Source organism: Macaca fascicularis, chromosome X (genome assembly GCF_037993035.2).
Source record: "Macaca fascicularis isolate 582-1 chromosome X, T2T-MFA8v1.1".
Taxonomy (NCBI): Eukaryota; Metazoa; Chordata; class Mammalia; order Primates; family Cercopithecidae; genus Macaca; species Macaca fascicularis.
Genome location: NC_088395.1, coordinates 15,309,687 through 15,325,214, shown reverse-complemented (window position 1 = coordinate 15,325,214; position 15,528 = coordinate 15,309,687). Strand labels below are relative to the sequence as shown.

Sequence of the window (15,528 nt, the reverse complement as noted above, 5' to 3'; positions counted from 1 at the left end):
TTGTGAAAATTTTCAAATGTACAGAAAAGTTGCAAGAATAAAATTAATACAATGAGCATCCATATGTCTTTTACCTAGATTCACCAATTATTAACTGATTGTCACATTTGCTTTATCACTTTCTCTCTGTACATGTGTATTATTTTTTCACTTTTAAAATCATCATTATATTGTGCTTAATAATTTATGAGGAAGTAGTAGATTGTATGACCTAAATAATGTCATCCATAAATGCTTCAGTACATAACTTATATTAACAAGGACATTCCCTTATACAACTGTAATACAGTTATCAAACTCAGGAAATTTAACACTGATACAATGTGATTATTATTAATTTTTAAAATTTTTTAATTTTTATTTTACTTTAAGTTCTGGGATACATGTGCAGAACGTGCAGGTTTGTTACATAGGGATACATTTGCCATGCCAGTTTGCAGCACCCATCAACCCATCATCTAGGTTTTAAGCCCCCCATGCATTAAGTATTTGTCCTAATGCCCTCCCACCCCTTGCCCCCCATCCCCCAACAGGCCCTGGTGTGTGATGTTCCCCTCCATGTGTCCATGTGTTCTCATTGTTCAACTGTCACTTATGAGTGAGAACATGCGGTGATTGGTTTTCTGTTCCTGTGTTAGTTTGCTGGGGATGATGGCTTCTAGCTTCATCCATGTCCCTGCAAAGGACATGAACTCATTCTTTTTTATGCCTGCATTTATTATTTAATAAATATTTCATCTTAAAAATTTTTCTAATTATTCCAATAATGGCCTTTATAATCACTCACTTTTTTTTCTGATCAAGGATCCAATTCAAAATCACACATGGCACTTTGCTTCCCTTAATTTAGAACTGCTTCTCATCCCTTCCTTGACTTTTGTGACTTTGACATGCTTATACTAAGGAATGAATGGTTTATGGGGCTACTTTCCTAGGAATATGTGCATATTTTAAAAAGCCACAGGAATAGGGCAATGTATAATTCAAATAAATGAAATTTTAATCTATAACAAATTAGCCTCTTTTGAAATACAACAGAGAAACCTACAAGATCTTAGTATATTTTAAGAAGAGTATCTAGGTGAGAAGGGCTTGTTCTATGTGTGCCTTTAACTCTTTCTCTCTTGACTTAATGTTCATCTTGAGATTTCCTTATGTTGATCCCAGGAGAGTTCTGCTTCTCCTTTACAGTCCTGACTCAAGGAAGTGTATGGAGATAATACTTACTTTACTGGGTCTTTGGGAGGCTGTTAGATAATGTATGTAAAGCAGCTAGCAGTGTTTGACCCAGAGTAAGTAGGTGTTCAATAAACAGTGGGCTTTAGTGATATCATTCCCTTAATTTAACTTAGCTCAGTTTAGCTGAAAAGCTGGCGTTTTCATGTGGCAGAAATCACAAAAGGCAAAAAGAGTTAAAATTATAAAATGTAAGTTTCTAATTCTGGTTCCAAATGGCCATTGCAATCTCTTGAGCACATTACTTGCCTTCCTACTCTCTAAGCTCCTGGCCTCCGCGTGTTGGGATTCCTATTATTTCCTTACTACATGGATTTGGTTTCCTGGGTAACTAATTCTTTTTCCAACCAAATCCAAAAGTCAACATTGCAACAATCTCACCACCTAATAATGACAATAAGAGGAACTCATATACTCATATATCTATAGGACTTTACATTTACATATTTTCCTTTACACATGTCCTCTAATTTAATCGATTCAAGAGCCTGAGGGGTAGCTATTGTTATTATACCTCTCACACAGTTAGGTAAACTGAAGTGCAGAAAGGTAGTACAATTGCTCAAGTTCACAAGCTTAATAAATAGCAGACCTGGGACTCAGCCTCAGGCTTTTTCTACTACATCACGAGGTACAGGTGCCAACTCCTCTGCAAAACCCCCTTCTGTTTTAATTTTTGGAAGGAAGGGCACATTTTTTCCACATCTGGTTAGTTGAATTCAGAACCATGATAGTTGACACACACTCCACACTCCTATGTTACCACTGAATCAGCCCAAACCTTCCAAGTGTAGGTTAACATCTGGAAAATTCTGTCTTAAATGTCTACCTCAGTTTATAATGCTTGAGCCAAATAATAGACACAAAAGTCAGGAGGAGTCATTATAGCACAATGAAACTTTATAGGGGAGAATATTTGAGCAGGAGAACCTCTTTGTTTTCCTGCAGCAGGTTGGTTGGCCAACTTGACAGCAAATCCCATGCACCTTCTTTCTCACTATCTTCCAGCACAGAGACTGGAAAAAAAAGATACTGTCTCTAGCCTCCACATCAATGGCCATCAGATATAGTTCTGGATAATGTGACATAAGCACATAAGTTTGCAGGGAGGCTTCTGGGAAGGTTTGGAATCTCTCCAGCAGCCTCTAAGGATAACAGAGCAGAAAGCTAGGAGGAGCCTGCATACCTACTGACTTCACTGAGTTGCTGCACTAGCCCTTGACTGACTGCCTACCTTTGCATTTGTTACTGTGGGAGAAGAACAAAAGTGGATTTGCTTCAGCAACTGTTTGATGTCTTTTTACCTGCAGCCCAAAGCATCACTAACTGATACAAACTACTTATTGTGCATAGAGACAAATCACTTATTGTGCATATGGCAGCTGTAGTGATGGGGACTCTCTGCAGTTTTATGAGGGGCTAGGAGATGTGTTTTTGCTTCTTTCTCTGCTCTTCCTTTACATTTCATATGTCTTCACATGAGCTGCTCAGGCACATGAGATCTAGCAGGGCATGACCAAGAGCTGCACATAGGACATAGCACCTACCGCTCAGGAAATTCCACCAAAGGAGACTAAATGGGAAGCAGAATCTTAGGGCTCCTCCTAGAAGCCCTAGTGTAACCACAGTGACTCATGTTTGTGCATATTTTAATATATTTATGAGTGTCTCATTTGTGGCTCGTGACTGCTCTAGGAGAAAAGAAATGTGATCTCCTATTTTACAGGTCAAGAAACTTAAATCCAGAGATGTTAGATGATTTTATTAGGCGACACAGCAAAGCAGGACTTTGCTGCGGGTGTATCTAACTCTAGAGCGGTTGCCTTTCTCATTTCGATGAGCTGGTGGTGGGTAGAGGGAAGCTTCTGTCCCCCAATAGACCACTTGCTACCTGCAGAATGGGTTGCTAAACCTTTTTATGCAAAGGAAAAATTAAGCCCCATGTGTGAAAAGGGTATACTTGCATCAAAGTGGAGTAACTGCGTGTAATTTGAGGTGTACCGAGCAAGAATCATCATCTAAAACATAAATAAAATAAAATAAAATAAAATCTTCCTCCATCTAGGAGCATAATACCTGAAATTTCACAACAAACGGAACAATTCATTTGAGTTAAATATTGTTTTCACACCATTACCCATCTTTAAAATACCACAGAGGGAAATACTATAGTGCCAAATCATTAACAATGATTCTCTCCCTTCTACCAAAAGTTGTTACCAGGGCGGCCTAAACATCACTGAATAAAAGCGTCAGTAAATCTTCAGTTTTGCCTAGCATTTACAATGTATTGGTTAAAAAGTCAGGTTTAGGTAATTGAGTTCTGAGTCCCTCATTACTGTATCTATGACATTGGCCATGTTTTAAAAACTTCACTTGTCTGAAAAATGGAGAATAATATTACCTCTTTCCATAGAGTTGTTAAGAGCGTTACCTAAAAAAATGTTTTACAAGTATTTGAAAAGTAGCTGGCAAAAGGTAAATGCTCAGTATAAGTATTAGATGTAACTTTCTATAAACATCAAAAGTCTGGTACCTACAGGACTTGACATATCCCCATGATGACCTAGACTTTCCCCCTGGTAAAGGCAAGCATACTGAGTGGAGAGCAGATGGCCTGGCTTCCCCTAAGCTGCTGGGAAGGCACAATACTGGCTCTGTGCGGGACAGAGTATCCGATCCACAGGCTTCCTTATGTAACAATGCGAATGCAAAAATGAGGATGAGTCTGACACATTCCCTGATATTAGTAGGAAAATCAGTAGATTGTCTTTTGGCATTGAGTCTTTTTACTGCCGTATCTTTCCTCCACCAAGCCTCAAAAAACGACTCTCTTTTATGACATTTTTTGACCTTTCTCTTTCAACATTTCTTTTTTTGAATTACCTTTTTGTAATGCTTTCAACCACTGACTTCGGCTCTCTTCATTTGATGCATAGACATAGAGAAGCCCATCTTTATAGACAATCTGGAAAGGAAAATATTTGGTGTGTTTATATATAATTGCACTTAGTTCACTTTGGTGCACCTGCAAATTTTTTGTCATCCAAAAGAAACCTTGAGCTTGCTTATATAGTATACATCAGCTCTGGAATTAGATGGAAAAAAAATCTGCTTAAAAAAATCCTCCAGCTATCAGTTTGTTTTATCCCAGACACTCCTATACTTTGGAAAATTACAGCGATGATGCACCCAATAGTAGTAGTGAACACTGAGTTCTCATCACGGATGCCCCGGACTATGGACATTAATATGTTAGACATTACACGTGTCTTAGGATTGTTCTGGTCCATTTGCCTACCCAGTGCATGATTTCCTTACAGCCCACTGGAAAATGTTTAACTGCTCTATCTTTAAAAATACCTTCAAGGATGGAATGTTCTTTACTATGTCATCTCTGCCAATATGCATATATTCTGATCATTATACAGTTCACACTTACTTTGAGTAAAAATATGTCTCCCTGTTACTTCCATCTGTTTAATCATGTGGCACCCCAGGAATCCCCAGAATATATTTCTATTTCTTAAGACAAATGTTTGAACATTTGAAGGTTACAATATCTTCTCCAGATCTTTCTCTAGTTTATTCAACTCTGGTTGGTAAATATACACATTTGTTAAACACTTACTAGTTGCTGGGCTCTTTCCTAGCTACTTCAATATTTTAATCTTATTTCAACTCTATGAGAAATGGAAGTTGAGTATGTGTTTATGGTTGCACAAGTATAAGTGGTGGGACTAGGAACTCTGTGGGGGCTCCAAAGGCTGTGATCTTTTGAGCACCCTGTGCATCTGTGAGGTGAGTTTGCAGCATCTTCCATGAGCATGACTTCCCCTGGTTTCCCCCCATTGGGTAATTTTTTCGTGAAAAAAATGCTTATGCAGAGATGAGTTCTCACTATGTTGCCCAGGCTGGTCTTGAACTCCCAGCCTCAAGTGATCCTCCCTCTTTGGCCTCCCAAAGTGCTGGGATTACAGTCATGAGCCACTGTGCCTGGCCTGGTAATATTTTTTCCAAATGGGAAGTATGGGTTGTTAATCAACTGGATTATTGTATTTCATTTTTGGCCACAGGTTCCTAATACTAGCACAGGGTAGTCAGGCCATCTGAAAGACAATCCATCTACCTTTAGATCAGAAATGTAACTTTTTATGATATAAGAAAAGTTGGGCATGACTTAGATTAGGCCACTTCCAAAAGGTACTGTCAGCATACACTCCATACCATGCCATTGTTTAAAATACTTCAGGATAAAATGAAAACTCCTTAGCATGGTCACCTCTCCAGGCTCATCTCTTTCACTGTCGCATGGGCTTTTCTATTCATAGGGACTACTTAGTGCTCTCTAAACATATCATACTATTTCATCAGTGCCTTGACACCTTGACACCTGCTGCTTCTTTTGTCCCACTGTCCTTCTCATATTTGCTGGGCTAAATTTTACTTGTCCTTCCCAACTTGAGTGTCACCTCCAATAGAATATCTCTCTAGCCTCTTGGAGCGAGGAATGAAGCTTCCACATCCTGGGACTCCATGGATGCGTTCTGCTGACCTCCACCTGAACACGCACCCTCACTGCTTTGTAATGGTCTGTGTATTAGTTTATTTTGCCACTTCCCTGTCAGTGCCTTGGGGTAGGAGCAGTGTTTCGTTCCCCATAGTATGCCTACTACTGTGTACCACATCAGAGATACTCAGCAATGTGTGTTAAAAGAGATCATCAGACCTGAGGCAGGTCAGGTCACTGCGACTTACACTCCTATCTTGCTTCCCTTCCCTCCAGAGAAGGCAGATTGTGGACAGAATTTTAGCAAAATGCCCAACTCCCATGTGGGAATATTCCAAGCCTTGTTATTGTCTGAATAGATTATTTTGAAATATCCTTATTTTTCCTGGATATATTGAGTTTACAATAGAAAAATTAAAGAAAGAACTATCCACCCAATGTAATGTTGTTCTTCCCTTTACCTGAAATGGGTACTGTCTCTCCACAGGCGTCTGCTCCTCGAGATTTACTTTCTCCACACATCTGATTTTCTTAATTTCGATGGATCCTTTTCTGCTGCCCCTTTTCTGAATTAAAAAACAAAATGTAAGATATCTCATGCAATACATCATGGTGCACAAGGAAAGGCATAAAGCTCAAGTCATGCTTGAGAGGGAGATTGGGGTAGGGGGTGGGCAATGGAGAGTCACTTCCCATTATCCCGTAATAGTCAAAATCCAATGACAACAGAATCTATTCCTTGAGTCTGGACACAAACACATACATTCCAGTGGTTAATAATCTTGTTTGATTATCTTGAAATGTGTTTCAAATCACCTACCATGTGGTTAATATACTCAGGAAAATCAAGATTTAACTTCTGCAAAGCATCTTCATTTTGGTTCAACCTTATGACAGTATTTCAGTATTTTTACTATAGTAGAATTCTCAACTGTCCAGGAATAGTCTTATTTCTAGCATTGTTTTAAGGCACTATTGCCATTTAAGGCTGGGTAATTATTTGTTGTGAGGACTGTCCTGTGCACTGCAGGATGGTTAGCTGCATTCTTGGCCTCTACTCGCTAGATGCCTTTAACACTTACTGTTCCTATCCCCCAGCTGGAACAACCCAAAATATCTCCAGTCTTTTCCCAGTGTCACCTGGGGAGCAAAAATGCCCTCAGTTGAGAACCACTGTTCTAAAGTTATAATTTGCCTTAGTAAAGTTAACTAATGTTTTAAAATCCTTTATCTTGAATTCATTATACTTTCATTAAGAAAAGGTCATGTGATAAGTGGATAGAAGTGGATCTTCACTGTGTACGCTAAGAAACCTGATATTCTTTCGTTATGATCAAGTACGTTGTGGAGACTTAGGAAAAGTAATAAATAGTATAAAAACAATGGAACACATGATGTCTTACCATTTTGTCATATTCATAGTAGGAAAGGTTTGTTTTGGTCAAAACAAAAAGCCGTTCTTTGTAATTATTTGGTGACATTTTCTTCTTTTGCTGTGACCTTTTGAGAAGAAGTTCTTCTAGAATAGATTTTGTATCCATATTATCATCCTAAACAAAATAAATAATTAAAATGAGTATTTGCAGCATCTAGGTAAGTTCTCTTTAACCTTCATATCTTTTCCTCAACTATTTCCTATTAAGGGATAATATAAATGCTAATTTTTAAAAAATGAGACTGACTTAGGATTATAGAATAAATTACACAATAGCTACAGTTTTTCTGCTGCCTTTGCTTCGGATTTTATAAATATGCTGATTTTTAAAAAACACTTTATATATTTGACTCCTCCCACTGTGGATAATAAATTCATCATCTTTGCCTCATTCTCCAGACCACCTTATCAAAATGCTCCTTACTCTTTAAACATTCTATACGTGTTGGTTGAATTGAATTGGATATAATAAAACTTTAAAAAATTTAACTCCAGACAGCTCACAATTTATGAAGTAATGGCCAGTAATTTGACCAAATTACCCAAACCACTATGAGACACTGACATTATTGTAAATAACACCTGCAGCCCCTGATCATGACCAGATATTTAACATAAATTACACAGGTATAATTTTCAATATCTATGAGAATTTAAAATCAAAGTGAATGCCTAAGATAAGATAAAATGAGGAAAATGTATGAGGGCGCAATAACAGATGCTATCAAAAGAGATTTAAAAGAACTGAAAAAATGAGTACATTTACAAAGTAAAAAGACCCTTCCTTTTTATTCCAAAATTATGTAAAACATTAAAACTTAAGCTATTTCTGAAAAATAAATGCATTCATTTTCTACTTCTACTAAGACAGTTACTTCATCCCTCAGTCTGATATCAGGTCTGATCATGAAAAGTAGCAATGTTGAGCAGTAGACCAGAGAGACAAACTTCCTTATGTTCTTCTTTGCTTTGCGAAATTGCATCGTTATTTGAATTCACATGCCCAATAGTTAAGATCTTTCTTTACTGATAATCTGAAGGCTTTACTCACCTTAGACTCGCTAGAGCCGAAGTATACGTGTGGTCCTTACCTTTAACTCTCAAGCTCTAAGCAGAAAGTTACTGCTTTGAGGCACCATCACTCATATTCCCTCTGGCTATGCCAGGGTCATGCATTCAAAAGAAGATATTTGCATTCCACTTATCAGTCTTGATCAGGAAGCACCCACACAGGCATTGCTCTGTCTGCATGGAGGCGGGTGCCAAGTGAACCCATCCAATCACTAGAGGGCACTTCTCACTGGCCTGGGAGTATGATGGACCCACTATGGCGAAGAGTGAAATGAAAGGGAGACTAAGAAATACAGCCTGGCATTGAATAAACCATGGTTGACTCCAGCCTGCTTTCCTCCTAACATAGACCACACAACTCTCAAAGTGGAATTAAGAAAACCAGCTTTTATTATTTACTACATAGAACAAAAGATTATTTATTAATTCCTAAACTGTCCTCCAAGGGCATTATTTGATTTTTAGACAGAAGTAGTGGAAACCTTATCCATTCAATATAATAAAGTCTTGGTTACTTTTTGCTTGGGATATTGTTTTAGCTATTTAAAAAGGATAATTCTTTCACAAAAGTAGAATGGGTTTCTTCTGAGTACGATGGGTGCTATTTGCAATGGTCACTGGTTTCTTTGTCCAGTGATCAAAGACAGGGCAGAGATCAGGGTATAGTAGAGCCTATGGAGGTAGGTAGCATGCCTTCCTTTTATCTCTGCTTCCATTGTGAACTCTACATATCCACCTGCCCCGGTAAGTTTATTTTCTACACCCAAAGTCTGTGGCCAGAAGAGAATTTGCTCGGAGACTTATAGAAACCATGAGGGTCTACTTTTTTTGAGTGAAAGCCTCCTTTGGGGAGGCAATATCACACTGCATATAGTCGTAGGGTACTCTTGCCTTTTATATTTCTATATTTTACTAATGAGGCAGAAGGAGAAAGCTGTGAAAACTCTTGCCAATTTTTTATATCCACAGCGGAAATATCATTCCTCAAAGCAGAGTGCTAATTAAATGGATCTGATTAGTTGAATAGAAAATTTACTTTTTAATTTTTTTAGATGCTGAATCAATTTGTGACATTAACAACACTGTTTTAAAAATGTAAAAATCCCAATGTCCAAGGAGCTATTCAGTCTTTCCCAGTACTACGTGCTGATATACATATTTTTCTGTCTATAGAACTTTCACACCTAGGCAGGGCACAATGTCTCATGCCTGTAATCCCAGCACATTGCACATTAGGAGGCTGAGGAGGGAGGATTGCTTGAGGTCAGGAGTTTGAGACCAGCCTGGGAAACATAGTGAGACCCTGTCCCTAGAAAATGTTTCTAACAAATTAGCAGACATGGTGGCATGCACCTGTAGTCCCAGCTACTAGGGAGGTTGAGGTGGGAGGACCACGCCAGTGCACTCCAGCCTGGGCGACAGAGTGAGACCATGTCTCCTAAAAGAAAAAAAAAAAAGAAAGAAAGAAAAAGAAAAAGAAAAGAAAAAGAAAACTTTTATGTGCATGACACTAAAGGTGAGAATTTTTGGAATTTTATATAAAAAATTAATAAGATGAGTCATAGAGACCACTGACAAATTCACAAAGTTGCCTCTATATAGTGAAAGGAAGAACATTGAGTAAAAAGGAAGGTATTGAGCCCTCAAGCACCTTCTCCAGTAAACCTCCAGGGGTTTACAAGCGTTGTTACATCTGATGAAATATAACTTGTGAAATTTCAACATAATTATTCATTTCAAAATCCTGCCCTTTATACATTTTTTTGCTTTCACTTTAAGATTCATATGCAATATATGTTTATTCTATAAAGCCAAGAGCTACAGACAGGGAAAAGAAAAACACAGCACATCTCTAGATGTTTTTCTTTTCAAATATTTATGTGCATATGCTTATTTTCTCAAAGATGGGTTCACATACTGTGCACTTGAGTCTGTAATATGTTGTTCTCGTGTAACAAACACCTGAAGCTACAGATTTTTGAGGTACCCATCCAAGAGGAACAGTCCTTCAAAGCTCCACTCCCTAAGCTGGGCTACTGAGGCTTCCTAACAATCTTGAAGGACCCCGTCTTGATGACTCAAGCTTTTTTTCATTTCCGGATCAGTTTCTTCTAAGATAAACTATGTGGTTTCTGCTTAGGCTTGGACTTGCCTTTCTCCTTCTATTTATTTCTGTCCCTTCCTTATACTTCTCCTTTCTCCTCTACATGGCCTAAATTCTAATTTGAAAACATTTCTATGGTCTCTCTTGATATAGAAGGATAGTTGGATAGTTGCTGATGATTAATTTTTAGAAATGCAATATCTTCCCCCCCTCGTATTTTGACAATAAATAAACAGGGCTCACTGTTAAGTCAAATGCCTGTCCAACAACTAGCAAACCCTGCTCTTCTTATGCTTATTTAAGGAAAATTCAGTTGGGAAGGTGAAACAAACAACCTTTTATAGTAAAATGAGATCCTAAACCCAGTCAGTATTAAAAAGAAATCTATTTCCATAGAGGAGCTAGTGGGATTTGGGTGGACTCTCATATTACCACCCACATAGAATAAATAGACCTATCAATTTGCTTACCAAATAGCCCAGGCTGCCTATTTTCATAAACAGATGAAACTAGGAAGCGATTACGGCACAGAGGAGACACAAAAACCTGGCAGAAATCAATATAGTATTTCCTATGAGGAAGCCAGCAGCCATTAGATAACCTCTTACATACATAAAAGGTGTGTGTTAAATTAACATGACTTGTAATCACTATAGTTTTTTAGGATTTATAAGGAAACGATGTCATGAGAGTAAGAAGTTCAAGTCGGCAGTTCTATTTGACACGCTTGATTTTGAACGCACAGTGTGTCCAACATTGAACGACTGGTTCCAGAAATAAAGATCAGCTGTCAGTGGCCCTGAGTGATGATGAACAAGTTTGAGAGATAGGCTGCATAACTAATTAATATGCAAGATTGCTGTGGGGTGGCAAACTTGGAAGGCATGGAGGAGGTTACAGAATTGTCATTTGTAAACCGTGTCACCCTGGCCAAACTCCTCCCTTGCACTAACCTTCAGTTTTCTGATCTGTAAAATGAGATAGGTAATGACTCTCTTACTTTACGGGAGTTAAATGAGAAACCTTGTGGGAAAGTATTTGGCACATTGTGGGTACCAACTATGTTTTAAAAAAGAAAAGATGGGGAAAAAAATGTAGGTGCTAGAGTAGAGTCCATTCACTTTGCTATGAAAGGTCCAAGGAAGACAAAGCTGTTTTTTTTTTTCTTAAGATAACCAAGTAAGGTATTTTAGAAGGGAGCACATTGAAATTAGACTTTGAAGGATGAGAGTGATTTTGTGATAATGATCCTAGCCACTGCTTAAGGAGGGCTCACTATGTGCCAGGCTGTTTAGAATTTACTGGTCACAACTCCTCCATGGGGTAGGTCATGACACCTCCACCTTATGGGGTAGGCCAGAACACCCACACCCTATGGGATATTTTGGGATACTCCCAGCCCATGGGGTAGGTTGTGACAGAGTCACCTTTTAGAGTAAGTTGTAACATCATTCCCTGCTTATAGCTTACGGAGCTGCAATAGATAAATAAATTGCCCAGCTCACACTGCTAGTGGGTGGAGCTGGATTTGAATCCTGGCAGTCTAACTCCACAGCCCATATTCGCGACCATGATTCTAATGCTAGAGAAGGACATGCCTGCTGTGCGACCCTCCTAAACCAGAGACTGCTCTAACCTAAATAAAGGAAGGCGGTCATAGGATGTCAAACCTTATAGGAAACTTAGAAGTCATTTTACAGATGTAACACTGAGCCCCAGCAGCCTAAGTGACTTAGCCAGTACCATTAACAAGTGCTCTAAGAGGCATGGCCCTGGGAGCCAGCTTCAGGTGTCATACCTGTACAACGTCCACTCCACCGATGGCAGTAAACAGAGTAGGAGATATCTATGTGTTCAGCCAAACATACTACAGCTTTGCTAAGGGACATAGTTTGGTGAAACTACCCATGAATTTGAGTCTTAACAGACCCGTGCAAGAGACATTTTATTGGATATATCAGAACGATGTTACCTATAATCTTTCAATAGGAATCTCCTGCTGAAAGGCAGTGTTAAATAACAAAATTTGAAACCACATTTTGAAAATAGGTAAGAACATACAACCTCAAAAGTTGGAATAAATTCTCAGTGGTACAGAAGGGGAGCAGGAGACAGGATGCCAAGGGAGATAGGGTTATCTAGTTAAATGTCCATTGGATAGTTCCCTCAACCAGGAAGTGTATTCCCTCACTGACTCAGGGTGGTGCCTTTAAAGATTTATCCTTTAAAATTCAGAGATAAGGATAGCAATTCCTTACCCTTTGACTTGGTTTAGTTATCCTCTCTTACTTTACATGCCATGTAGCTAAAGATTTTGGGAGGTGTCAAGATGTTAAAATAATACATGTGGTGGGAAGGCAGTAGAGCAGGAAGGGTGGGAAAGAAAGGGAAGACGCTCCAAGTGGGGCAGGATCTGGAAGGGAAACTGGAGGGCCCTGTGACAAACTTGATCTTCAAATATTTGCCCAAATGCCAGGCCTGCTTATCTTCCTGCTAAATAACTGAACAAAATGTGATGGTAAGTTTAAACAAGAACAAAATGTTTGACTGATAATCAAGTAAAGTGGTTCCAAAAGTCTTATGATGCTGGCCAAAGACAAATACTGGCTTCACAGAACCTGACAGATCCTTATTTCCCATGATGTTATTCAGGAGAGGGAAAGTTAAAGTTGATCTTGGCATGATATGGACAGAAATCTTTTAACATTGACAGTCAAATTCTCAGCATCTTGGAGCATCACACCTTAATTGATCCAAAATGAGTGTATAAAAACCAGACACTTTGGGAAGATCATTTTCTCACAAAGAAGGCAAGAATCTTAATGCTAGTCCTTTTGGAGCTAAGTTTTGCTTTAGGTGTGAGATTAATCTTCAGTGTCCCATAGAGCTTTTCTAAGTCTTTTCCTCTTTTCACTACCCTCTTTCTTTCTGCTCCCTCTCCTCTGCCTAGGGCACTCTCTCTGGGCACCTTCCTTAGGAGAAAAGCAAAAAGCAATAAATCCATGAGCTAGCATCTCATGCTGAATTAAACATGTTACACTGCTTATGTGATGCACGTTGGCGTGAGTGAAAGCAGCGAGCTGGGTTCGAATCCCTGCTCTGTCTCTGTGCAACCTGTCATGTTACTTAACCCAGCTAAACCTCAGCTTCCCCATCTGTAAAGGCAGTGAAACAATAACCACTTCGAAAGGTTATGAGTAGTCGAGAAGATGGCAGCCTAATGCCCAACACCCTAGTAGGTGTCCTAAAAACTTATGTCCCTTCTCATTGCTCCATAGGCAAAGTTTTAAAAAAGACCATAGCAAAGTTAAAAAACTAAAGACAATGAAATGATAATGATCCTTAATGATAAAATTTTACTTCCCATTCCTCTGTCCCCAGCTCCTGTGGATAGGAGATAATGGGAGGCAGGAAGACCTCCTCATGTATTGTCATGTCAACACCAGTCCATAGCAGCTTTGTAGCAGACTTTCCAGCTTGAGACGAGTTACCATAAAATGAGGTTGAACCAGCCCCTTATTGACTGTGTATCTGTGCCACATATGTCCTACAAATAAATACTTGGATGTGACTCAAAGTGTGGTCCGTGCACTTGCATCATCCGGGCGTTCATTAGACATGCAGACTCTCATTTCCCACCTGAGACCTCGCACAGCCAAATCTTCATTTTAGCAAGATCCCCAGGCGATCCATGTGCACAGGAAAGTTTGAGAAGCACTTATATGGACCACAAAGTTATACTCCTTTACAAATCCAATGAAATCATTGTGGCCCACAAAATCTTTTAAAATTATATGGATGTGAGTACAACTGTATGGTTTACCTCCCTCCCATCTGTCTATCTCCATCTAAAATACATAAAGCACTTGATTTAGAGAGACCTCAGGAACCTAAGAGCAAATATTTGTAGCTAAAGTAACATCATAAAAACACAGGTAAAGAAGGTACAAGGAACACTTCTATGTCTCTTTGTAAGCAGTTATGAGGCCAATATGAAAAGCTGTGGAAAGGCAATACCTAAAGAAGAGGATGGAGAAAATTAGCAGAGAATACAGCACAAAGTTAGATACAACTGGTGGTGATATGTACACAACCTGATAGCTTCCCTAACTGAGATTTTGAGCAAGGAGTGAATTTTTACAGTGAAATTACAGCAGTTTCAGCCGTTGGCCTCCAAATTACCTGGTCCCATCTAAAGTCCCAGAGGAAGCCCTAGTAATTTCATATTCAAAATGTTGTACTATTTTTCTTAAAGTGAGCTTCCCAAAGTTTGTAACTTCAGGCCCCACAACACCGGGAACCAAACCTATTTTCCCCATAGTATATGACACTGAGTAGCCACCTGCCGCTTAAACGCACCATCTCGGCTTGTTCCGTGCTTGCCTGGGTCCGCCGTGGTGGTTGGTCTGCTCTTGCAGGAACACAGCTCCAGCTGTCCTGTTTCCAGAAGCAAATTGTTTCACATTTTCCTGGCTGCCGGGTCAGAAATGGCTACATTACTCAGTGCCCCCAACACATTTATTGTCCTACAGAGCCTTACACAATCCCACAGGAAACCACGCTCAACACTTAGCCAACACTTGTTGATCTGATTGAACGCAACAAAAACGGAGACAAAAGCATACTTCATAAAGGTTAAAATTTTGATAACTATAGCTCCCGCTTTTCCCAGGCAGCTCTCGGGTACATGTGATAACCCTGCCTTTGTTTGTAGAGCTCTGTGCTGGAAAGGACAAGAAAACATCTCGGCAAAACCCGACTGCTGACGCTGACTTCTCTCACACGAGCCAGGAAACCATTAGGTAATGCCAAAGCGCACAGAGAATATGCAATGAAAACTTCAACTCAACATTTGGACAAAGGAAGGCCAGAGAATACGTAAGAACAGTTCATATGATGGAAAAGGAGCTTATTTATATATTTTAAATTATTAAGACATCCAGAAATGGAAAATAGATTGTTTTTTCTAAGGTATGGTACACCCTGATCGCAATGAAAAAGTGTGTCACTTGACATCATTATGACAGACTCACAACTTTTGGCTTCCCCCATTCCACCATTTTCTCTGGTGCATACTGACTGGCCTTTTGTAATAAATCTAAGGGCATATTTTATGTCCTGCTATGGATAGCCAAGAGAAGTAATCATCCTTTTGCCATGCATTGACACATT

The 15,528-nt window shown here is 39.1% G+C and overlaps 1 protein-coding gene across 5 annotated transcripts in view; it reads right to left on the bottom strand.

The window, feature by feature from the left end:
- BMX (BMX non-receptor tyrosine kinase) overlaps window positions 1-14,849 on the bottom strand; it is a 55,817-nt gene extending 40,968 nt beyond the window's left edge. For all 5 annotated transcript variants that reach the window (XM_005593031.5, XM_065538679.2, XM_065538678.2 and 2 more), the window contains exons 1-4: window positions 14,716-14,849; window positions 7,150-7,296; window positions 6,208-6,312; window positions 4,123-4,204 (exon numbers count right to left, since the gene is read on the bottom strand). In XM_005593031.5, the coding sequence (XP_005593088.3) occupies window positions 4,123-4,204; window positions 6,208-6,312; window positions 7,150-7,296; window positions 14,716-14,718 (337 nt within the window). In that variant the 5' untranslated portion in view covers window positions 14,719-14,849. The remainder of the gene's footprint in view (window positions 1-4,122; window positions 4,205-6,207; window positions 6,313-7,149; window positions 7,297-14,715) is intronic.
- Between the last annotated feature and the right edge of the window lie 679 nt (window positions 14,850-15,528).